Genomic DNA, 25602 nt, shown 5'->3' with positions numbered 1-25602 from the left:
TCCTGTCTCACAAGTGCAAGGTCGTGAGTTTGATCCCCGGCACCAAAAGCAAAGCAAAATGAAAAAACAAAAAAATAAAGGGCACTAAATGGAGTACATAATTTCCAGTGATGCACAAAATAATACAGTGTTCTTCAGGAAGAGAACAACTATCAATATCAATATTTATATTTATACATATTTATTAATGAAAACTTTTATATGTATTTTATAATGTATATGAGATATTTGTTGAGATGTATAAGAATGTTATTTATATATAAAAATACATATGTGAAACGTATGTGCGTGTGTGTGTGTGTGTGTGTGTGTGTGGTTAAATCTTTTTCTGCTAAAGTATGGTTTGGAGACTTCCGGTGCCCTTTTTGCCCCTTGCCCTGGGCCCACTCTCAGTGTGAACTGGCTCCTCCCAGAGCCCCACTCCCTCCACCCCACCTGCTTTGAGTCCTCAGTGGTGGCTGGGGATCTTCAGCCTCCTATCTAGAAACCCAGGCTTAGCAGATTTGGTGCCCACCAGACTGGGTTTAAAAACTGACGGAGACAGAGCAGAATTTAGTTCTCTGAGGAGTGCTTTCATATTTTTATTTCAATTACTTAAGAGGTTTGAGGATTTTCATATGCTATTCCAGTAACAAGGTAATAATCAATACTTACATAACTATTTTTATTGGAAGTACAGTCATAATTATAAACAACTTGCTTGACCTGATTGGAAAATAGTTTCTACACGGGCCTCTACTGTATTTTATCAACTGATGACAGCACGTTCTAAAGCAGATTTTTATTGAGGGTAAGAAGGTAGTATATCAACTTGCCTTTTTCACAATCATTTCCTGTCCACCCAAGGCCACAGGTACAGCTTCCATCCATGGGATTGCAAAGTCCACCATTTTGGCATGCACATTTAAACTCACAATTTGTGCCATATCTTGTCTGGGGACATCCTGCAGAAAATTTTGTTTTGTGTGTGTTAAACTGAATAAAAATGTCACAAAAGTAAACAGTTTTCTCTACTTCAGATAGAGGAACTTATCTAGGTAGGAAAAGAGTAAGAAAACATTAAAATTTTTAAAAAAGAACTACCCAAATATATCTATAAAGTGGCAAATAGTACACTACTGTCATTAACTCATTCATTTTTCTTTTACTCCATTTTTCTTTTAATTCCCAGTGTCCTGGGTACACTGGGAATTCGAGATATCCTGGTGAACAAGTAGCAGTAGTAATTCCAGAGTACAGAAGGGAGTGTTTTATATAGCATGTTTCACAATTTTAAAGAAGAGAAAGGAGCAGTTTGCTTTTCAATATTTTTCTGTTGAAATCTAAAAAATACAACATAGTAGAGTGGTGGATGATACAACTAAATTTCACTTCTAGAGACATTAAGACACAAGTTAATGAAGCTGACCAGACCTGGGGGTCTCCTTCAGTGTCAGGGAGAAAATGACTGAATGATGGAAACAGGAACAAAGGGAGAGAAGAGTCTCTCTAAGGTGTGAATTAAAATGCTCACTGTTAGTTTTGCCAGGTAGAATATGGGCTCAATATTGGCAGCTAACAGTTTTTTAGGAAAATAAAAATCCATACTTTATATGAAATTATCCAATGTTTGAAAGTTGGCAACTAATTAAAATTGTTCTATAGCACAGTGGAAGCCAAACTATGCCAGCCAATACAAACACATTTGTGGCTAGACTTGGCCAAATGCCTGCCATTTATGATCTCCAGTTTATAGTATTTTTACATAATGACATTTTCCACATGAATTATCTCATTTAATGCTCACTGTGATGTGGGAAGCAGTATTATTATTTTACTCTTGAGAAAACTGAAGCTCAGAGAATAGTCTTGCTCAGACTTTAACAGCCAATAAGGTTAAGAATCAAGACTCAAATTTAGCACATCTGACTTCTAATCAACTATTCTTTCAACTCTACCTAGCAGAAGAGACGTTAGAGATTTTTTTTAAAATTCCAGATAGTAGAAAAAATGCTAGACAGATTTAACTTGCCCAAAGGCATTAGTTAATGCAAAACAGAGCAGGTACTTCAATTGAATCTGCATGTCAATTTCTTTCATGCTTTTATTTGACTGAACTTCAGCTGTACTTAATTTTAGTATCAAATGAAAGAAGGGTTTTGATTTTGTTAGGCAGGTTACAGCCATAGTCATATAATTAATGGTTAAATTACCACAGGTATAATAGGTTATCTTAAGTTCTTTTAAGTTAACTTTTTTCCTCTAAGGAAAATTAAGCATACTCAATGACTCTGATTCCTATATTATTAAAATACACTTCCATTTATTTCCCTTTTACTCTCCTAACACCACTCCATTCTCATCCGCTAGGAGGCAAGGTCATCTTCCAGCCCAAACTTTGAAATGCAATGATAAAACTGACAAATCTGTGAAAGTAGAGAACATCTATGCTAAGACTTAAAATAGGACAAAAAAGTGTGATTGAAAAGTGAAGACTTAGAAATATTTCCCTTTTTTATTACAGTATAAGCCTGTGAAACATAATAACTACATTTCTTTGGGGGGAATTGGTACATATCTATACTGTATCTTTATCATTTTTCACTCGCCCCCTGTGGGTCTATGACTGGACGGTATTCACACAGAATTGTGTGCATAATATTTTGGCTTTTGTAAAATTAATGTAATCACATAAGTATTTCACCCCACACTCTACTTTTCCAAGTTCCCTTCTTAAAAAAATCACTGGTTTTTTTTTCTTTCTGTAGTGTGGGTCTCATTCCTTTCAATGAAACTTACTCTGGCTACTCTTTAAAATACCAACCTACCCAGTCAGTGCACTCCAGCCACATGTCCTGCTCAATTCTTTATGATAATCACAGGGTTTTTCTCCTCTAACATATACAGAATCCCTTGTTAATTATGTTTATTGTCTTTCTCGTCCTCTAGAAATCAAGTTGCATGAGGACTGGGATTTTCTGTCTTTTATACATTTGTTCTATATGCTTAAAACAGGCATTGGCATCAATAAATTTTCACTGAATTGAATAGGTAAATGGCAATATATTCAGAAATATCCCATGACTAATAAAGTATTTATATATGTATCTCCTTTCTCCCTTTAAGTCTTTTTAACTCAAAGGTTAAGGTAGATAAATGATATCATGAATTTTACTGTTTGATAAATAAAATTTCCCAAGATTTTTCCAAATGAGTGCAAATAGATCTACCTTGTTATTTTTAAACCACTACAATAGAATTTAGTACAATGAACAATATTTATCACTCCATTATTAATGGTCAAATATATTGTTTAAAATATTTATTACTGCAATTAATATGTTATATAAATTTTTATTCATAAAATATTATACCTATAAATTCTAGAATATTCTCTAGGTAACATAATATGTGTATATTAAATTATGATTAATATTATCAAAGTTCTCCTCAAAGAGATTTGCCAGGTTATTATGAAAGATTACCAATGAGTCTACATTTCAGTATTCAGCTAATATGGTGTATTATAAAAATCTGATAAGCGATGATGGTATAGAAATGAAAAATGTGGATTTCTTACATTATAAATAATGCTCAACATCTTGTCATAATACCTATGTAGTGTTCTGAATCCTTTTCTTATTGCTATAGAATAATACTTCTTTATTAAGAAAATGAGAACTTTGTTGATCTTTCCTCTGCTTTGTTTCTCTTTTGATTTTTGTTTTATGCCTTGAAGAACTTTTAATTCCACAGTCAACAAGACTATCATTTACAAATTCTGAATTTTATTTGTTTTGTGTTTGTTGTGTTTGTCACATTTATTTATTATTATTTTATGCTTTTCTTACAGAGTTTGTTATTTTACTCTCGGAGACTTTTACAAATATACCTTCAGCACACAATGTGTAGAAAGGTTCCCTCATGATACATTGTTGGAGTTCTTCTTTTCATACTGGTATCAATTTTCTATTATAATGACAGATATGTTTGAAATTGGTGCTATCATTTTATTTTATTGCTGATTTTAGTGCTTTGTTTGGTTATTTGTTTTTAGGGGTTTTGTTTGGTTGTATTCTTTGCTCTGTGTTTTCATTTTCTTTACCTGTGGGTATATTTTCTCATAATTTGAAAGAACAGTCTGTCATTTAACTGACAACTACTTCAGCACTGTTTATGATCTTTCTTACATTATAGTGCTTTTGCAATTTTGTCAAAACCAGTGTCCATACACACATGATTCTATTTCTGGGTTCTCTATTGTTTCATGGATCTACTTGGCTGTCCCTTCGCCAAAACCACATGGTCTGGATATTCTAGCTTTGTAATAAGTCTTGAAATCAGGTAGCACCTTTCCAAACATTATGGCCTTTATTTTATTTTGTTACCCTGTTGTATGGGCTAAAACTTCCAGCACCATCTTGAATAGGAGGATGTCCCTTTACCCTCCTATTTATAATGAAACTGTCTTAAATATTTCTTCTATATACATTAAGAAACAGTTCAGATAGAGTCATTTTTTGCTTAATCTGTCAAGTTTAATTTAAAAAACTTGGGAGAGAACGGGAATTTAGCTCAGTGGTTTAGCTGCTTGCTATGCAAGCACAAGGACCCGAGTTCGATCCTTGGTCCAAAAAAAAAAAAAAAACTTGGGAGGAGAAAGGACATATATTTTACATTCATATATTTCTATTCTTTTAGTGTAGTCTAACTTTCCTAAAGTTTCAATGTTTCTTTGTCCATTTTTTTCAGTTTCAAAACTTCCCTTTGTCTTTTTTCTGTAAGTGTACTGATAATAAGCTCTCTTAATTTTCTTTCATCTGAGAAGATTTCTATCTCCCTTTTACTCCTGAAAGATATTTTCAGTGATACAAGATTTTGGATTGGCAGATTTTTTTTTCTTTCAGCACTTGGAAAATGCTGCAACCCTACCATATTTTTATTGAAGAATCTGTGGCCTTGTAGTTGTATTCCTCCACAGCTAAGGTGTTTTCTCTTTTAATTATTTCAAGATTTTTTTTTCTTTTTTAATTTTCACAAGTTTGATATTGCTATGTCATTTGTAGTTTTTTGAGTTTATCCTTTTTGGCATTCACTTAGATTCTTTAGTCTTAGATTTATTTTTTGCCACGTTTATGAAATATTCAGCCATTATTACTTTGAATACCTTTTTGGCCTTCCCTGTTTTTTTTCTCCTTTCTTCTGATTATATAGTGCTAGATTTGTTTTTATAGTTCCATAGGTCCTTGAGGCTCTATTTATTTTTGTATTTACTTTCGGGTTGTTCTCTCGTTCTCTCTCTCTCTAGTTGATTTGTATGGGTTTTCAGTTCACTAATTTGTTTCTATTTCCTCCACATTCTGCTTTTCAAGCTGCCTAGTAAGTTATTTTAAAATGTTTATTACACTTTCTTCTTCTAAAGTTTCCATTTGGTTCTTCTTTTTTGTTATTCTTTGATGAATCTTTACTTTTTTATTGCTTTTAAGCATGTCCTTTGTTGCTCATTTTTATAAAGAGTGGTTTAAAATTTTTGTCAGATAAATCTAATGTTAATATAGCAGAGAGTTGGTTTCTGTTGTCCATCTTTTCTCATTTAAGCTGAAATTTTTCTGGTCGTTAGTATAATGAGTAATTTTTGTTTTAATCTACGGATTCTGAATGCTGTAATGTGATACTCTGGATCTGATTAAAATCTTCTATTTTTTGCACTGGAAATCCGCTACGATACTGCACTGGCAAGGAAAGGAGTTCACCAGGTAGGGGTTGAAGTCCAATCCAAGTTCCCTGCTTCACCTCTAAATGGAAGGAAAGCTAATTGGGCTGCTTTCCTGTGAGGACAGAATGGCAATTCAGAATTCCCATCCAACTTCTGCTGATACCAATACCAACCTCCCTGAGGCGTAGAGGTACCTCTTTATTGCTTCCCATTCAACTTTCGCTAAAAATACATGGGGTGAGCTCATGGCAGCTTGATGATTGTGAAGGTCCTGACCTTCCATTAGATCTCCTGACACTACTCCAGAAGGAGAGGTGGTCTGTCCTATTACTATGTACAAGAGGAGCAAGTTCACTCTCTCCACTGACAGCAAGGTATGGAAATCCCAGCTACTCACTGGTTTCTCACATTATCCCGGTGCAGGAGAATGGTACATTATTTCATTTAGGTGGGATCTGAAATGTACACTTCTAACTTCGTCTTTGCTGATGGAACTGCAGTTGGAGATTTAGTTTTATTCTGTAGTGTTTGCTGAAGACGGCCATTTATTGTTCAGTCTTACCAGACTGTACCTATTCCCTATCTTTTGACAAAAGAAAGTAGACTTATCTTAAACATTCTTCATCTGTATTCTTTGCTGTGTCTGGATTGTAGGATTTTCCAGCACCCAGAATGGAATATATGAGACTAAAAGAAAGGTAAAAAAATCTCATCATGTTGACTTTAATGTTTCTGAGATGCCTAGCCAGTCTTTCTTCTCTCCACATTTCACAGGTTTTTAGATTTGTTTCATACATATTTTCTGGAATTTTTGCTATGTTTAGAGGGAAGAATAGGAAAAAGTATGTTTTCTCCATTAATCTCTAGGTAAGTCTTATACATACAATTTAATATAATCTAGGGAATCCTTTTGAAATAGTACAGTAATTTTTTTAATTTATTATACATTAGCTCCCCACAAATAATGGTGATGGAATTTATCTGATTCTGGTTTCTCCTGATTTTTCTCATTTCTCCCTACTAGATTTTAATTGCCTATATTTTATTATTCAATTCTTCATTTTCAGAAGTCTGAATTCTAGAATTTATTGTTATACACTTAAACATACTTATTGAGTTGTCATTTAAATTACATGCTTTGGTATAGGTTTGTCTCTCTTTACCTGTATTATACTTGTCCTTCTTCACCTTCTTCTTCCAGTTGATGCCTTATTAAAATTATGTTAAAATCTGTACATTGTTATAATTTATCATATTTATCTGTTGTCATATAGCCATAATTTCAACAATTATTTTAAATTTGGCCCTAATTAAGATGGATTTAATGTTTATAGTCATTTCACTACAGATTTTCCATTTACTATTTTGTTCAGGTCTACTTTTCAATTGTTTCTTTGAAATGTTTTAAGCATATATATATATATATATATATATATTCTTTTAAGCATATATATTTTCTTTGACACCATATTATATTTTAATAACAGCTTAACTGTAAAAATACTTCAGTCATATTTTCCCAATAATTGAATAGGCATTGATTAATCACATGATAGAAACAAATATTGCTGTGAGGTAGAAAGCCAGACTGATTTCCCCCCTCTTAAGTGATCTCATATTTTCCTTTATATCCTCAACAATTTCCTCTTGCCTAAGATCAATCACAACTATTTTTCCCAGAATGAAATGTATTCTTTCAATCTGTAGCATCAGATCTATTTCAAAGAAAAAATCTTGACTATTGTATTTGAACATTTCCTCTTCTATTTATACAATTCTCTATTCTTTTCATTCTATTATCTCCCTATCCTCATTTTCAGCATATTTTCTCTCCATATTCCTGGCTGTGATATCAGATTCCACATTCCCAATATCTGCTTCTAATGTGGTCTTCATTTATATGATGAGGTTTCAATTTCATTTTCACTTTTCTGAGTCAGCAGCTTACTTTTTCATTTATTTTTTGTTGTCTTTTCATTTATTCCATGAATTCTTGTATCTCTGTGTTGTACTCACATTTTATAGAGAATGCTTTTTCATTACATCTTTTGAATTCATAGAGGAAATGTTAGTTAATACCTTCATATGTTCCACAACAAAACCTTTCTGCTATAGTTCCATCAGCTTTTTGTTTTTCCTATTACTTTTGTCCTCTTTCTTTCTTACAGAATGTGCACTAAAAAAGCAAGCAAAGCTTTGAACAGTTTTGGATTTTCACTTCTAAAATGAGGGTAGTATTTTGTTCACTAGCTTTATTTTTTCATGCCCCAGATATTTCTGAAAAGGGAATATGAATTAAGCAATAGAAAAATTATCTCAGTTATTAGGAAGCCTTCTTGGCCCACAGTGATGCTTCATATGACACAAGTGGGAGGACCTCCGTACGTGTATGTGGGTACACGAGTATATGTGTGTGTACATGTGTGTACATGCATGCATATGTACAAGCACGTGTACATGTGTGTACATGCACATGTATACACACCCATATGAACGTGCAGGTATCTGTATGTGCATGTTTGTATGCACATGTATATGTGTATATGTGCATGCATATGTGTGTATACATGTGTGTATATGTGTGCATCTGTGTGTGCATATGTAAGTCATATGTACTTGAGTGTATGCATATATGTGCATGTTGACTCTCCTTAGCTTCAAGACTCCTTATTACCCAGATCGCCTCTGTCCTAACATAGAGTTAAAATATACAGCTGCATACTTCTTCTCCCCTTTCTCACATTTTCCTATACTATATGATGTCCAGGGAGATTCAAGGAAGCTTCACCCAATCTGGAGTGATTAGTTTTGCCTGTCTGTGTGTGCCAAGGAGATATGGCTGCTTTGCGGGCCCCACCAAAAGCTGCAGGAACCCAGCAGACTCTCTGTATGTTTTCATTTTACTGAATTTCATATTTCTTCTGTTATTGTGACAATAATCAATAATATGATTTTAAAAAAAGAAAGCTTCATGGTTTTCATCAAGCCACCCCACCCCGGGAACTGAACCTACAAATTTTGTGTGCTAGGCAAATGTTCTACTACTGGCTACATCATTCATGCTTTACTGTCTCCTTTTTTTTTTATAGTAGCTTTATGACAGTTGAGAAGGCTATAAAATTCTTCAGTTTTTTAATGTGACATTTGCGAAACAATTTTTGGCAGTTTTACAAAATTAGCGAAAAGTTGCAAAGTGGCTTAAAAATTTCTTCCCAGTCAAGGATGTGCATAAATTGCTTTTATTTCCTAGTTTTGTTTACCTTCTAGTAGGCTGTTTCTTAAATAGTGCTGTCTATAGAGGTGCACTTTCATGTTACCAAATCCTCATTTAAAGAATAAAGTTTTGTAAACAATGCCCATGCAATTACATTCCTTGGCACCAAATCTATATTCACACTTTAGCGTGCTGCCTGGACAGACAAGGTGACTCTGCAGTTATTGTTACCTTGCTGACACCTGTCTCCCATTTGGCCAGGTGGACAGTGACACCTTCCAGTCACTGGGTCACACTGTCCCAAGCCACAAGAACACCGGTGAACACAGTCTTGCCCATAGTGACCTTCAGGACAAGCTGTAGGAAAGAACAAAACAAAGCCAAACACAACAAAACTAGATTTTTCTTATTGAACCTTTTTGCCAATTATGATTTTAAAAAACATGTAAGTACTTGGCCCATTCTCTTAATTGAACAGGTTTCAATGATTTACCTTGAGTTTGATTTTCAATCTAAAAGATAACTTTTAAATAACAAAGCAAAAGTAAGAACTCTTTAAGCTGTTGCTTTACTTTTAACACTTTTAGTTGACATTAGGAAAATACAGTATAACCAAACACCTACTGTCAAAAATGTATATATACTGTCTTTTATAAATTAAGAACACTGTTCTCAGTATGAACCCAGCCTTGTTTTGCCACATACTTAATGAATTAACAAATGTGTGTGTATCTATTTATATTGCATATACATTATATTTGTAATAATCTTGAGCATTTCCTCTTCAAGTTACATTCTGGAATCTTAGTTTATACTCCTAAACATCACTATAAGATCTGTAATGGTCACATCTTCAAGTATTTATTTATGTATTTTGTGTTTAGTAATCTATTTATTTTGTTTATTTTACTTTTGTCATTCCAAAAATTCACTGAGGTGCTTATCAAAGTACAAATAACACATAAAGATAAAATGACCACCCCAAGATCAAGTAAATGGAGCATTTGATGACAATATAAATATAAACCAATATAATAATTCCCTGACCTTATAAAAGGTGAGTTGCAAATTTGGTACTAACCTACCTAGCAGTCAAAGTACAGGGAACGTGTTGTGGTACATGATCACAGTTTTCTTAAGACAAAGTATTCTCAATGTTCAAGGAAACCACAGCTTTTGAAAATACTTTGGCATAAGGACATTTGTCCCATTGATTCTCTCTGAAGAACAAACACAAAGGAGCTAGCCAGGATATGTTTATGGTTGGCTTTAACTCAAAGATAATTGCACAGTAGAGGTCTCAGAGGGAGTGTCTACTAAGTGTCAATTGTCCACTACCTGGATTTAAGACTGTCTTGTTTTTTTTATCTGCAGGAAAACAGGGTTCTAAGGAGGATAATTAAACAGAAAAATTACCCTCCTAAAAAGCAGACAGAACAACTAATTGCCTAGGAAATACAAGCATTTGGCTATCTTCATCATAGAGGCAATTAATACCCTGCCTAAGCATAAACTTAGCATAAACCATTCTTCCAAATGGAAGCCTCGCAAATGAAAGGATTTCATAACCTAATCACATACACTGAGGTGTGTATGCCTGAATGAGGGAACCAGTAGTTCCTCTATTTTTTACTTTAGATCCCTTACCAATGGTGCTTTTACCCTTTTAATTGTAAGGTATATGATTACACAAAAGAGCACAAAAAACATAACTGCAGTTCAATGAATGATCACAATGTGAGCATTCTTATCCAAAACTTACAATCCAAAAATTGATATTGCCAAGATTTCTCCACAAGTGTTCTTCTATTCACTGCCTCCCCTATCCTCTTGAAGATCATCAATGACCCTGAGTTCAAGCTCTAGGATTTCCTTCTGACTACATAAATGGGAGCAGAAGAACCAGAGGAGTCAGAGAGTATGACTATGTCACGGCATCAAAAAAAAAAAAAAAAACACCAAAAGATTCAGGAACTGGAAGATCTGATTTAAAAAATATTTGTCAGGGCCAGGGATTTAGCTCAGTGGTGCCTCCGCCTGCCTCACAAGCACAAGCTCCTGAGTTCGATCCCTGGTACAAAAACAAAAACAAAAACAAAACTTGTCAAGAATATCTTCATAGTCTCTAAGCCTGGGCCTGGCACTATTTCTTACATAGTAAGCATACAATAATTTTTTTTTTTTTTTTTGGTACCAGGGATCGAACTCGGGACCTTGCGCTTGTGAGGCAGGCAGTGGAACCACTGAGCTAAATCCTTGGCCCATGCCTGTACCTTTTTAAAGTGTTGTTCAAACTTCTGTCCTTTAAACTTTATGCCAATAGTTTTTGTGATATATACTTTAGGACTTTGGATTTGGTGGAACTAGTTACGTTTTGTTCAATAGAAAAACTATTTTTGAGCTAGAAAGTTGCTGAGGATAAATGAAATCGTGAAACTTTAGATAATGTGTTTGACATGATGAATATGGGAATCCCCAGTGTGTTCTGATTTTGTCAAACATTTGCTAACCCTAACTGCAACCCAGCATTGTTGGTTTAGGAGGGGTTATGACCAAAGGTATCTCCTTCGCTATTTTCACTGCCTTTAGTTCACAATCAAAATGTAAGGTCAGTACTCCTAACCTTAGAATTTAGTTTAGCTTGTGTTTGCTCTTACTGCATCAAATTGTTAAGTAAAATAGTCACAACAACACTTAATCTTCCAACTGCAGTCCTAAAAACTCAGCTTTAGTATCTCTGTAAATGATATCAGACATCGGAATTAACAACGTATCTACTCCATAATAGGTATGAGTAAGTTACCTTGACTGCAGTCTGCTCCGATGAAGCCAGGAGGGCAGTCACAGGTGCCAATCATTGGGTCACAGCTGGCACCATTCAGACACTTAGATGTCTTTTGGCAATATGGGCCATAAGTGCCTTCCGGGCACCCTATTCAAGGAGAGCAGAAACATATGTGGTGTTGTTACTTAAGGTCATTATGGTTAACTCAACACTCCAGTGATGGCTTTCTGGTATTTCCCATCATATTCAAGCTACTAACTCAAGCATAGGAAGATGTGAGAGTGTATACAAAAACAGATAGGTATCAGTACCTGTTGCTGCTGCTAAAGATGGTATTAGAATTAACAAATCTACTTCCAAAGAACGTTTAGGATGAGAAATAATTAACCAAATAAGGCTATTTCATTCCAATGTAGGTAGATCATTATTGTGATTAACATTTGAATATTATACTTTATATTGTGCAGAATGATTATTATTTAATTAATAAGAATTCAAAAGGTAACAAGCATAGAGGGTGTTTCTCATTTTCTGGTTTTTTTTTCAATTTTGTATTTATGGATGTATGGTCTACTGTGATGATATCTATGTAAGAGAGGAAAAAATGGTCAAAGAATGTTTTGTGTTGATATTCAAATTTTTATCATTTCTTCATATGCCCTGTCCCCAAACTTACTGTTCTCACATGGAGTCTTAGATTTTGCTTATGGACTCAAATAATGGCTGTGTCTTTCTTCCTTTCTTCTGGCTAAAAATAAAATTCTTCATAATAGAGATGGAAAGCAAAATACTAAAAAATTTTTCACACCGAGAGTCATTTCTCTCTTATAGCTGTAGTATTTCTTTATTACTCTCTGTGAAAACTGATGAATTCACTTTATATTTATTGACTTCTTTTTGGTGCACAGCATCCTCCCAAGTAGTTTTTTTTTCCTGTCTTATAAAACTTTAATAGAGTATGGCTTAACACAAATTAATGATTTTTAAATAGTGTCTTCCATTCTTCCACTAAGATACAAAATTCTTCTTGCATGTCCAGCTAGGTCAGTCTTGTAGAATGGGAAATTGAGAGTTTTTATTGAATTACAAATATAGTAAAATAAATGTATGATCATGAAAAATAATGCTGTGACTTCATATTAGAGAAAAACAAACTAAAGGAGCTGAAGGGATGGAGATAGAACCCATGAGGTCTGGTTTATATTGCTGCCATATAAGTTGGTTCCAAGAGGGAATTTAAATGATTAACAGTTGTATTATTGTGAAATGCAAGATGACATGGATTTCTGTGCAAGTAAGGAAAAGAACAACCCTTTATAAAATAAACTTATGTTCTTTTTGAAGAAAATATTATACAGTGGATAAAATTATAAGTATCAAAGAATCAGCATCTCAGTTGAAAGGAATAAAAAGTTTATATATAAGTATTTGATGAATTGACCTAACTGATATACATGAAAGTCTAGATTTTAAGATGATTTTCACATGTACTGAAAGTACTTGGGAAACATAATTTCCCTCAGGTATATCTCATTTTGCAAACTGTTTTAGTGATGGTTTTGATTTGACAGAATTGCCCCCTAACGCTTCCATTTGCAGATATAAACAAAAATCACCTGATCTGTAGCCTTCAACTTAATTATCCCTTTGAAATGAGGGCACTAAATTTGATGAAATTAACCTACTAATTAGTATGCCACCCATAAAAAGATAGGATATGTGCTAACCTCTTAGTCCCCCAACTCATTAAATCTCTATCAGGAGTATGGTATATGTTTATAAAAGTGTCCACAACTTTTTCCAAAAGTAAATTATTTTATAGATAATTCTGCTTTCTCATTCAATTCTATATATGTGAAAGTTTGACTTCTGATTCATGCACACAGCCCCGGCTCAAATGTTCCTTAATTTAACAAGGAAACATACACCAGGACATAATGATTTCATTTGGCTTGTTTCAGTAAAATTCAGTCTCCCCTCCCTCATTTCCTAACATTCCATTTTGATCATTACTTGGCTTTTGCTCCATCTTTTACTTTTATTTCTCCCTGGAAATGTTGTCTCCCTGGCAAGGGGTATTTAGTTATTTTCCATTACAAAATGACTATTTTTCCCCCTCCTTGCACAAACTCCTCTTTTTGTTCCCTTGTTCCAAGAAGAAGCTTGGATAGGAATTTATTCTTCTGATTCGTTTAAATATTAAAAGTTAAATGGCAAACCTCTCTGTTATTATACAATGTGATGAGATGAGTGGCATTTGGTAGTTTCATTAGAAACGTAGAAAAAATTAAGACTCTTACTGTATCATGAGACACGTAGTTCCAAGAAAATGAATAGTATGACTGTTTTAGACAGTCTGTTTTCCTTATATTTGACTAGGTTACTCACACATACACAGCCATTGTTACAATTGTTTATTCTTAAAAAGAAATACTAAGCCTTGGTCTTGCTGAATTTACATTGCTAAGAGCAGCAGCATTAAAGCCTGGCTTCTATCTTCTATTTGGCTTCTATTTGGCTTCTATCTTGGTATCTTTCTCCAGGCCCTAGTAAACTACTCTATAGTCCACTGCTGAAAGCATTCCATAGCAAATGTGGGGTGTTCTTATGAATACTTTCCCTAGAACAGACTGGTTAACTAGCTATAGAGACTCAAATGCCTGAACTTCTCTCAAAGAGAGTGACTACAAGTAGTGTGTGTTGTATGTTGAAGAAATAAAAGGTTTCCAGGTTGTGGTACTTTAAGACCTCTCACTGGTCATAAAATACACAGCAAGATGAGTTTATATCTCCTGGGCAGTTATTTTTTTCCCCCTACATGTCTTTTACATGCTGGGACCGACCTACCTCTCCTCTAAATTACGGAGAAGTGGTGAGCTGCTTGCTGCAAGTTTGTCAGCTTCCTCTGACCCTGCTGAGAGAAAAATTTTATTCTCTACTCTGAACTTGAGAACATGAAAGCCTAGTTGTTCTTGGCTGCTGAAATTTTTGCTCTTGCGCCAGCTGTACCTTTTATGGATATTTTCTGATTCTTTTTTTCTTAGTCCTCTAATTACAGTGGATGTTGCCAAGGAATCCTTGCAGCCACATCCAGCCACGTGTTGCGTGGAACTAAGCCAGTTTGCCTGGTCAGGGAGCTGCGTCCTGACTCAGTCAGCCTCACGTTTACAAGGTGAAGCCACCCTGCTCTAAGCCAAGGTAGCTTGCCTTTGGAAATGAGAGCACAACCCGTTATAGATAAATTGACAATATTTCACCAAGATTAAATATCCTTGAGATCAAAATGGAAGTTTTTCTGAGATACGTGACAGATATATCTCTCCACAAACATATGGAGGAAATGTCTTCCTTTCTTCTACTACAAATATACTTGAAATTTGCCAGAACCAAAAACTAATAGAAATTGATTAATTTTATATTTTAGTTTTTTTTGTTTTAAGTTTGAATACTATAACAGTTATGGGCCTCAAATAATATTCTAATTGAAGCTCTTTTTGTACATGTTTAATTTTGTTTTAGCCTGTCATGTTTAAAATAGAGAAATGGTATTAAAATATATATTCTGTGGCATGTAGAAAATTAAATAGCTTGAACACAAGTCTATGTTTAAGTGATAGTTGGGGAACATAGATCCCCAAGTCATCCATATCTTTGTAGAAGTAGAAAAGGAAAGGGAAAAGAATATGCTATAAGAAGAACTAGGGAAGAAATAGAGTAGCCATGGCCAAGTTGGGGGAAAAACAAACCTGAGCTCAAATCTTTTTATTCTTGAACCTATAAAAAGTACATTATAAATAATTACAAGCTTAAAAATTAAGTAGCTGACTGAACATTTTAACATGCTCTTTGGGACTTTTTCCTTATCCATTCTTCTATAACAATTTTCCATGTCAAAATGTCCTAACAAATCAATATAAGGTGTTTGGTCTAGGGACTATTATTTTTTATTACACAACAGAGCCAATTGGCATTTTGTCATGTAAGCAAGTCATCATTTTCATTCCAGAATAACAATTCGTTTAATTTGATTGTCCCTAAGCAGATCCCGGGACTAACTTACTGTATGAATCCCTTTAAATATACTGACATTTGCTATATGTTGCTTTATAAGTTTATATCTTCTTCTTTTTCTTTCCCTCTTTATTTTCATAGTTGATAATTGTGAAGAATTTGGGGATATTGTGAATAGAAAATGGAAATAGAAGAATAATTTACATGAGTAAATACATGATTTTAGGACTCATGTAAAAAAATATCCCACAGTATTTTCAATGAATCACAAGTTTGAATTAACTTTTGCCCTTTAGCACTCTGAGCAGTGACTCTTCCTTTTGGGGTCTCCTCAGTAAATTAGAAATAAGTACAGACCACACTTATGGAGATGACTGTGGTTTCCATGGTAGCCAGGCAGACAAGTGCATCTCCCTGTGACTGGGTGACAGTCCTCATTCTTGGCTGCACACTGACATGCCTGGTTACAGTCCTTCTCATATGTGCCTGGTGGACAGACTAAGGGGGAGAGGAAATATAAACCCAATGAATTAAATCTGTCTGTGTAAATATAGCTCTAAAAGTGAATGCAGGAAAAAATTTATTAAATAAGACCATTGCCTACAGAAGTGTGCTGCCCTTTGGGATTGAGGTTTCATTAAATTTACTTGGGGATTACTTTGCTGTTTGATTTTGTTTTGTTCAGTCAATTTGTGACCGACTGTCAAAGGCCAGCTGCAATTTTCTTGTCATTGAAAAAAATCATAGGGTGATGTCAGGTAAAATCAACTAAAATAATACTATAATTCACAAAGGACCACATATCCAGATAAAGATACTTTTTACTGGTGCAGGCTGTTTAATCTTATAAGGTAGTTTCTCTATGCACATTAGTATGTACTGTATTTGTGTCACTTGTTGGCCAATCTACTTGGTTCTTTTATTTCTTTTTACAGAGTGAGTAGTGAATGCTTTCCTCCCAACTTCCAAATAACATCATGGTGTTTTTATTTTTTTTGATAAAATTTAAAAAAGGCTTTCTGGGTATTTTTCAGCTTCTAAAATGGAAGCAAATAGACATATTGAGTTTCATAGTTGTATTTACATAACAATTAAAATAAATTCAACGAAATAAGCACACCTGTTGGTTCTTAGATCCTGAAGACCTAAATTAGATAATAATTCCTGGATAGACCTTTTCATTTATTAACTAAGTGTTCTGACATCAGGAATATATCAAATAATTGACCTGTTTTGAAAGACCTCATGTTGGAGAAGTTACTGATTGTCTTGTTCACCTCCTGTTGTCTTAATGTCAACTATCCTTAAAAATATTTCATCTTCTAGCTTTTTTTAAATAAAAATGATAGAAATGCCAGAAATTTTAACTATGGGCCACTGGTTACTTGCTTAGTTTTAAAAACAAAGATTGATAAAATGTAGGGTATTTAACTAAAAAAAATATTCACAACAGAGTTTTTCTTCCAGTTTTTTTTTGTTTTTTGGTATGGGGGATCGAACTCGGGACCTTGCGCTTGGGAGGCAAGCGCCGGAACCATTGAGCTAAATTCCCGGCCCTTCTTCCAGTTTTTGATTGGCATATATACAAGTATGAGAGCAATAAGAGGAATTTGACTCAGCATCCAAACAGCTATTTATGTACTCTGCTGTTGGTCTAGACATTCTTTTATCCAAGAATCATGGATTGTTCAAGTATCTGTTAATGAAATATTCATCCTGGATGTGCCAAATACACCAGAAAGCACATCTGGCTTTATTGTCTAAAAAGGTTATTAACTCAGTTATTAAGTAGCTAAACAAAGGGAATCAATCATGGCATTTCAGAATCAGCTGGGAATGGATGTGTGTGATGTTCTTCCTTCTTCTCTCCAATTCATTGTCAGTAAACACAAGAGGGCAACATCTACCTTCCTCTGTGACCTCATGAAATCTAGTAGTTCATGGAAAGTTTCTAACATAAAAGGCTGACAAAATTTTTAAAAATATTTTTCACCAGAGGCTTTTGAATGTTTGAGAAATGAAGAGATGAAGTTGTTAGAAATTCTTACTATCCTTGGGAAGATCTGCTTTTGGCCCAGCAATTATATGAGTGTAGAGCTTGGTCTTCCCAGAAAAAACGATGCCCACAAAACACTGTGTTCTGGGAAGGCTAACTGTAGTAAGGAGCCTGAGTGGCTATGCTGAATTCAACAGATTTTTTTTTTTTTGCTGTAAATAACGGTATTTCAACTGACTTTATTTCCCATCTTGAGGCATGGAGCCTCAGGCATGAGGGAAGTGAAATTTGGGCTTGAGAGCTCTGAGAGAGCCATTACAGAAATTGAGATAATCTAAAAAATGGGCAAATGAATTGCATAAACACTTCTCAAAATAAGAAGTAGAAATGGCCAAGAAGTATATGAAAACAAGTTCATCACCTTACGCCACAAGGAAAGTACAAATCAAAACTACTTGGAGGTTCCATTTCACTTCAGTCAGAATGGCTGTCATCAAGAAAACAATGAATGCTAGTGAGGATGTGGAGAAAAACAGCCCTCTTACATTACTGGTAGGAATGTAACTTTGTATAACTATGTAAATCACTGGCCTAGTATAATTATAGAAACCAGTACAGGAGACTCCTCAAAAAACTAAAACTATAAATACCATTTCATCCACCTATACCACTTCTGGGTACATTTATAACAAGGATGATTCATGCATAGCCATGTTTATAGGGGTGCAACTGACAATAACTAAGCTGTGGAAATGACTTAAAGATCCAGCAACAGATAAATAGATAAGGTAAATTTGGTATATAGACATAATGGAATATTATTTACCCTTAAAGAAGAAAGAAATAATGTCATTTGCAGAAAAATGGATGGAATTGCAGACTATCATATTAAGCAAAATAAGCCAGATTCAGAAAGTTAAATACTATATTTTTACTCTTATTAAATTTTTATTAGCATATGTTTGTAATACATAATATATAATACATACTAGCATATAATGTACATAATACATATTACAATATAATCTAATAATACATAATGTAAAGTATAATGATTACATTCATCTTGGGGAACTGGTATACATTCATACTGGATCTTAATCATTTTTATTTCCTGTTCCCATACCACCCACCCATCTCCCCTCACCCCCAAATCCTCCTCCCATCTCCACATTCTACCTCCCCGTTTCATATTATCTATTTTTTATTTTTCTCTTTATATTATTTATATTTTAAGTTTCTCATATATTTTTCTCCTTATATTATTTATATTTTAAGTTTCTCATATAAGAGAAACCATGAGATATTTAACCTTGTGAGTCTGATTTATTTCACTTAGCATGACGGTCTCGGGGTCCACTCATTTTCCTATGACTCAAATTTATCCTTGTTTATGACTGAGTAATAAATACTGTGTAAATATTCCACATTTTATGCATCCATTCATCTGTTCATGAGCATATAAACCACTTTCAAGCTTTAGTTATTATGAGCTCTGCAGCTATACACATTTTCTCTTATATGAAGGAAGGAAGGAGGGAGGGAGGGAGGGAGGGAGAGAGAGAGAGAAGAGAGAAAGAAAGAAAGAAAGAAAGAAAGAAAGAAAGAAAGAAAGAAAGAAAGAAAGAAAGAGAGAGAGAGAAAGAAAGAAAAAGAAAGAATAGAAAACTAGAAGGTTGGTTTTTGGAAATGGGGAAAGGGGGGCCAGGAGGAGGGAGTAAAGGGGGAGGTGGGTAATTGCATTAAAATGATCAAGATATGTTAAATGCATTACTAATCTCCCAAAATGAATTTCAACATTCCATATTACTAATATGAACTAAAAATTTTCTGTAGGTACACATCCAATTTATAGTAAATAGTTAAAATACACCATTTCCCTAAGAAAAGCTATAAAATTATATATACATTCTTACTTTTTAACAACATATTTAAAGGATGAATAAGAGAATAGCCTATAAACAAATATCTCAACATGTAAGACATGAGAAAAACGTGGATTTGTGTAAAAAATATCCCGTGAAGGTGTAGTGGTCTAGGTTAAATTACATGAACTATGGTTTAGGTTGCTCTGCACTGCAATCAACTTTATCTCTGCTTTAAAGAAGTTATTTAAGCTTTAAAGACTTAAATTTTCTTTCCCATATGAGGAGGTTAGCAGAATTTATCTCACATTGTTATGAGGAGTAACAAAGTACACAAAGTAAAATATAGGAATCCCATATGTTATGAGATACCTCGACAAAATGTATTCCCTTTCTATTGAAACATGTTTAAAATTAGAATCAACTGTTCAGTAAAGTTGCCTTATATCAGCAAACCACATAGAAAAACTGAGCATTATTATAGGGGATAATCTTGTAGTTTTAAAAGAGCATCTTTACATATATTCTCTACTCAGGGAAAATAATTTCTTAAAAGCAAATATTGAAATCCTTGATAAGTTGTTGAAACACAAAAATAAAATGTACTATATTCTCATTAGTCTTTTAGAGTCTTGGGGTTTTATGAAATCACTTCTCCATCATAGGAATGCAGAAACATCTTTAGTTCGGACTATGGAAATCCAGAGAAAACAAACTGTAGAAGATCTAATTTACTCATGAAAAGTTGATCTCTTAGTGCTGTTAAACTCAGTATTCAAGTGGATTCTTAAAACTTACTGAAGAGGTTTGCAATTTGTATTGCAAAACAATAAAAGAAAAATGGAAGTAAAAGCAATCTAAATGTCATACCAAAATAATTTTTTGAGAAATACTGTAATATTTCTTAATTACATAATCATCATGAAACATACCTATCAATTGTCACCCAACTAATAATGGTGATTTTGGTGAAGAATTCAGAAAAATGGCGTTAATACAAAGCCCGGTAGCTCTAGATCTTCTGTAAGAGAGAATGGAAGGAACAAAAACAATTTCTCTTGTTAGTTAATGTTCTCATGGTTCCCGATGGACTGACTGTATTGTTATGTATATTTTCCAAAATGCACAGAATTTTAGCTTCTTATTCAGCCAAGAAATATTTCCTGAATTACACTATGTGCCAGGCTCACGGTAGTGAGCAAAACCGTACATGATTTTTGCACCTAGCAAACTTATAATTGGGGAGATAAATGCAATCACATAATTATTCAAATAAATACCTAAATTAAACACATTATAAAGGTGCAGGGTCCTATGAGAAGAATAAAACCAGGGACCTCGGTTTATACTGGCAAATGTGATATGGGGTGTTTTAGCTACAGGTATTTTGTCTGAAGAAATCAATACTGACCTGAGACCTGAAACACCAGAGAGAGTCTAGGTAGTGGAAGTAGGGGCAATTAGGTGTAAGGGAAAGAACAGATTTCCAGAGGGAGACCCATGAATATGTGAGAATTACTGAAACAATTCTTGAGGACCTTACTGGCAGTGGTATATGACTGTTAGACGGCGGTCCAGCTCTCGTTACTATGAACATTCCTGTGTTCATTTCCTACGGTTGAAACAAAATTTCATTTATAAATTTGTGGCTTAAAACAACACAAATTTATTATCTCACAGTTCTTGAGAACAAACGTGTCCAGTCAAGCTGCTGGCAAGGCTAAGTTCTTTGTGGAGGCCTGAGGGAAGAGCATTTCCTTGTCTTTTCAAGTTTCTAGAAGCCAACTTTCCTGGGTTTATGGTGCTTTCTGCTATAATCAACCAAAAACATAACTTCTTTATTCTGTGATGTATTTATAAGAACTTTTATTATGACTCCATTAAGCCCACCTAGATAATTCAGGAAAATCTCTCCATCTCAAGATGCTAAATTTAATCACATGTGCAAAGTCCCTTTTGCTATATAAGATAACATATTCAGGTTCTAGGAATTAGGACATGGCCATCTTTGGGGCACTTATTCAACCTACCACAACCTCAGTATGCCTAAGTGTTACAAGAAGCTTTTGGTTTATCCTTTAGAGACTGTACTATAGATTTCAAAGAGAGGTTTGAATATAACTGTACACTGTGAATGACCTAAGAGTCTTCAGAGAAAGTCAGGACTCAAAAAAAAAAAAAACGTTTGGAAACAGATTGAGATTCCAGAGAAATGTGAAGGGAGAGCTAGGAAGAAGAGCTAATGGCTCTATTAAAATCATTCTGGGCAATCAAATATCCACAAAAACTTTATTGGTGACTTCTTTATAGATTTGAGCTATTTCTCCATAATCAAGCTTCATTTTACTTTTTCAGTTCACCAATGAGTATAATGAAATATCAGAATGAATGTATAAATACTGACTATTTTTGACTGAGGTATAATTTAAGTCACTTTGACCATGAAGGTACACTCTGGATATATATAAATATCCAAAATATATTGAAAGAAAATTTACTGACTTCAATTTGTTGATTCCCAGCAATTGATTGATATTTTTTAATTGAAGAATCAGCTTTGGTAAGATTAAAATTGAGACAAAGTCAATTAAGAGACAATTTGGTTAATCTTTATGACTTCATAAACTCTGTACCTCACCTCAGCTATTCCGACTACACCCCACTTCCTAATAGCAAGTAAACTATGAGCTCTCATTACCCAGTCAGTCTCTAAAAGCCCTGCCTTTGAGTGCATGAGGCTTTGGGGGACAGCTAGATATGAACCCTAACAGGCACAATGTCTAATAGTACTTTGCGTTTCCGAGAAATAGAATTATCTTTTTCCAAGGGAATTCCTGAAAGGCAGCTCTTACTTTTTCCATAAAATTTAATGAAAAAAGAAATATCAACTAGAGAATATAATTTATCCTTAATTATTTGATTTGCTGATTTATCTATTACCTTTTTTTTTTTTTTTTTTGGTACCAGGGATCGAACTCGGGTCCTTGTGCTTGCGAGGCAGGCGATAGAACCACTGAGCTAAATCCCCGGCCCTATCTATTACCTTTGAACAGCATTTCTGCCTAGCAAACATTTTATAAGATGGTATTTACAAAACTTATCTATGTCTGTATGATGCAAATATTCGACTTTTTGTTTGTTCAATCATGACTGTTACTGTTTGACATGGCATAGAGTAACATTTTTAGGATGACCCTGTCCAGCCTGGCAAGAAAGTCATTATATGGTTCAAGACTCAGTCCCTCCTCCATTGCAGTTACACACTCCATGACCTTCCACACTAGCAGTGTCCCCGACAAACCAAATAAACAGAAGCAGAAAGAAAAGTGTTGGGGATTGTTAAAACAAGTATCCTCTGCCCCACCAATTAAATTTTTTAAAGGTACAGCTTTCTTAATTGGCAGAGAGGTGTATTTAAATTTTGTTTAGTCCTTGCTTTTCACAAATTGGGACTGACCTTTCATAGTTTAGGGCGGCATCTTTTGCTCAGGTCTTTCTCAAAAGCCTGAACTCACTGGAGTGATAGATCAGCTGTCATCCACTCATTCCTCAGAATGACTTTGTATTAAACTAATGATCCAATAGAACAGCCAGCCTGACAGGAAGGTTATTTATTTGCAATCTGGTAAAAGAATTGACAACTTCATTGTTTTAATTGTTCATTTTTCATGGGTTGATGTATTAGCTCACCCGGATCTTTGTGCCTCATTCAGGGAATAAATATATGGGAACAGGGGCATCAGAGTGACTGGGTCTCTCTTAAAGTCCAAGGAGCTGCTTGGTACTGGCTGTGATTACCAGAAGGTCTGTAGCATTTAGACATTTTTTGTCTTATCTTTGTTCTGCATCTCTTTCCTCTCTTTCAGGAAGACCTATGATGTCAGCTACTGATCTGATTGTTTCTTCAAACAATGTTTCTGGTTCTCAAGGCCTATTCAGGGAGAAAGACTGTCGTGGGCTGGGATTTTCCATGTTCCTTCAGGGTGAGGGCTGCCACAATGTATCATAGAACCACAGAGGCCCAGAAACTGCTGTGATTTCTACGAGACAATCATCATATTTCTATGATATGATCAGGAAATCATCGACAATATAATTCACTTCAGAGTTTCTCAGAATCATTGCTGAGATTTTTGTTAAAATACAAGGCCTGGACTCACCCTGGAGATTCAAACTCAGGGAACATGCTGTGGAAGCTACATATGTGTGGTATTATATTATATGTTTATAAATATATATAAATATATAATAATATAAATATATATGATTTATAGAGATATTACTACATATATAAAAACTGTAATGTATAATCACAAATTTTATATGTAAATATAAAAACATTTTAATATATAATATATAAAAACTTTAATATAAACTCCTTTTTTAGGATTATTGATCTAACATCTAGTCCAGCACCTTTAATTCTTTGATTTAAAGATAAGCTATTTTCGGGGGGAGGCTCCCCCTCTGCCATTCCACACTCCTGGAGCAGTGAGGCTGGGCCAGTCCCGGTACCCAGAGGGAAGCTCCCCCACCACAATTTCACGCTCCTAGGGCAGGGAAGGTTAGCTGCGCGGGCACCAGAAGCAACCCCCACCCCCGGAAAAGAGAAGACATGTAAACAGACTTCAAAACAGACCTCAAAAACAGACTTCCAGATGACCTACAGCAACCCCAAAGGGAAACGAGATGGAACAATCTGATACTCAACCACCTGGACTCTCTGAACTGGCAACAAAAGACGATCTGGGAAAAATGAAATCAGAAATAATTACTCAGATAACAGCAAAGATTGTGCTCATAGTGCAAGACATGATTAATAAATCTAGAGAAGGCACAGATAAAAAAATAGAGGATCTGAGGAACATGATGGAATCCCAACATAGGAAACAAATGGAATCCATAAAACAGATGCAAACAGATTTCCAGGAGATTTAAAAACTCCACTGAGGGCCAGGGATTTAGCTCAGTGGTTCCGGCGCCTGCCTCACAAGCACAAGGTCCTGAGTTCAATCCCTGGTATCAAAAAAAACACAAACAAACAAACAAAAAAACTCCACTGAAAGTCTGTGCAGCAGAATGAACCAATGTGAGGATAGAATTTCAGATACAGAAGATAAGATTACAATTAGTGACCAGGAAAAGAAAAATTGCTTTAAAATAGTAAGAGACCACAAGAAATCAATCCAGCAGCTGCTAGATGATGCAAAGAAGAAAGAGGAGAGAGTGCAGATGACATAAAAAAACTGTTCACAGAAGTGATGGCAGAAAACTTCCCAAGGAGGGGAAAAGAACTTGACTCACAGATAAGTGAGGCATATAGGACTCCAACTAGCCTTGATAAAAAGAAAAAATCTACACATAGGCATATAATTGTTAAGATTCCAGAAACTCAACAGAAGAACAAAGTTCTACAAGCACTTAGAGAAAAGAAACAAATCACATACAAAGGAAAGCCCATCAGAATCACAGCAGACTTCTCAATGCAAACCCTCAAGGCAAGAAGAGCTTAGAGTGACATATTTCAAGCCCTAAAGGAAAACAGCCTCCAACTCAGGTTGATGTATCCTGCAAAACTATCTTTCAAAATTGATGGAGAAATGAGATACTTTCATGACAAAGAGCACCTTAAGAACTTCATGAATACCAAAGCAGCACTCCAAAAAATTTTACACAATATCCTAGGAAAAGACAATGAGGATCACAACCCCAGGAAGCCCAGCAGAATGAATTCATCAGGCACAACAAGAAATTAAATGCAAAGGGGGAGAATCCAACAAAAAGAAAAAGTCAGGACAAGGCTTTTAAAACTTTTAACTTCATCTCCCTCTCTTGTTATTGTACTGATTAGTATTTTTCTGATTCTAGAGTTGCACACCTTTCCTTGTGCTGTACTGGCTATTTATCATCTTCTTATGTCTACTTTTTAATTGGGTTGTCTACTAATGAGCTGTAAGAGTTCTTTATATATTCTGGTCATAGGTTATATGCATTGTAAATATGGTCTGTTTAAGGACTACTTTTCATTTTAATGAT

At 34.6% G+C, this 25602-nt stretch overlaps 1 protein-coding gene across 18 annotated transcripts in view; it reads right to left on the bottom strand.

Moving 5' to 3' along the window:
• The window catches only part of LOC101724814 (EGF-like and EMI domain-containing protein 1), a 634038-nt gene that overhangs the window by 16791 nt on the left and 591645 nt on the right, over window positions 1-25602 (bottom strand). For 17 of the 18 annotated variants that reach the window (XR_015441135.1, XM_087186963.1, XM_087186961.1 and 14 more), the window contains 3 exons: window positions 11713-11841; window positions 9141-9266; window positions 816-944 (listed from right to left, as the gene is read on the bottom strand). Coding sequence is in view for 17 of the 18 variants with exons in the window: in XM_087186963.1 (XP_087043089.1) it covers window positions 816-944; window positions 9141-9266; window positions 11713-11841 (384 nt within the window). In the remaining variant the exon portion in view is untranslated. Of the gene's footprint in view, window positions 1-815; window positions 945-3313; window positions 6383-9140; window positions 9267-11712; window positions 11842-25602 lie in introns of those variants that run through there. The other variant, XM_087186974.1, reaches the window with a different exon arrangement.

The sequence above is a fragment of the Heterocephalus glaber genome, unplaced genomic scaffold, assembly GCF_053883595.1.
Source record: "Heterocephalus glaber isolate CG9 unplaced genomic scaffold, H.glaber_assembly_v1.0 deba00001504, whole genome shotgun sequence".
Lineage (NCBI taxonomy): Eukaryota > Metazoa > Chordata > Mammalia > Rodentia > Bathyergidae > Heterocephalus > Heterocephalus glaber.
This window is presented reverse-complemented; position numbering and strand designations above follow the sequence as displayed.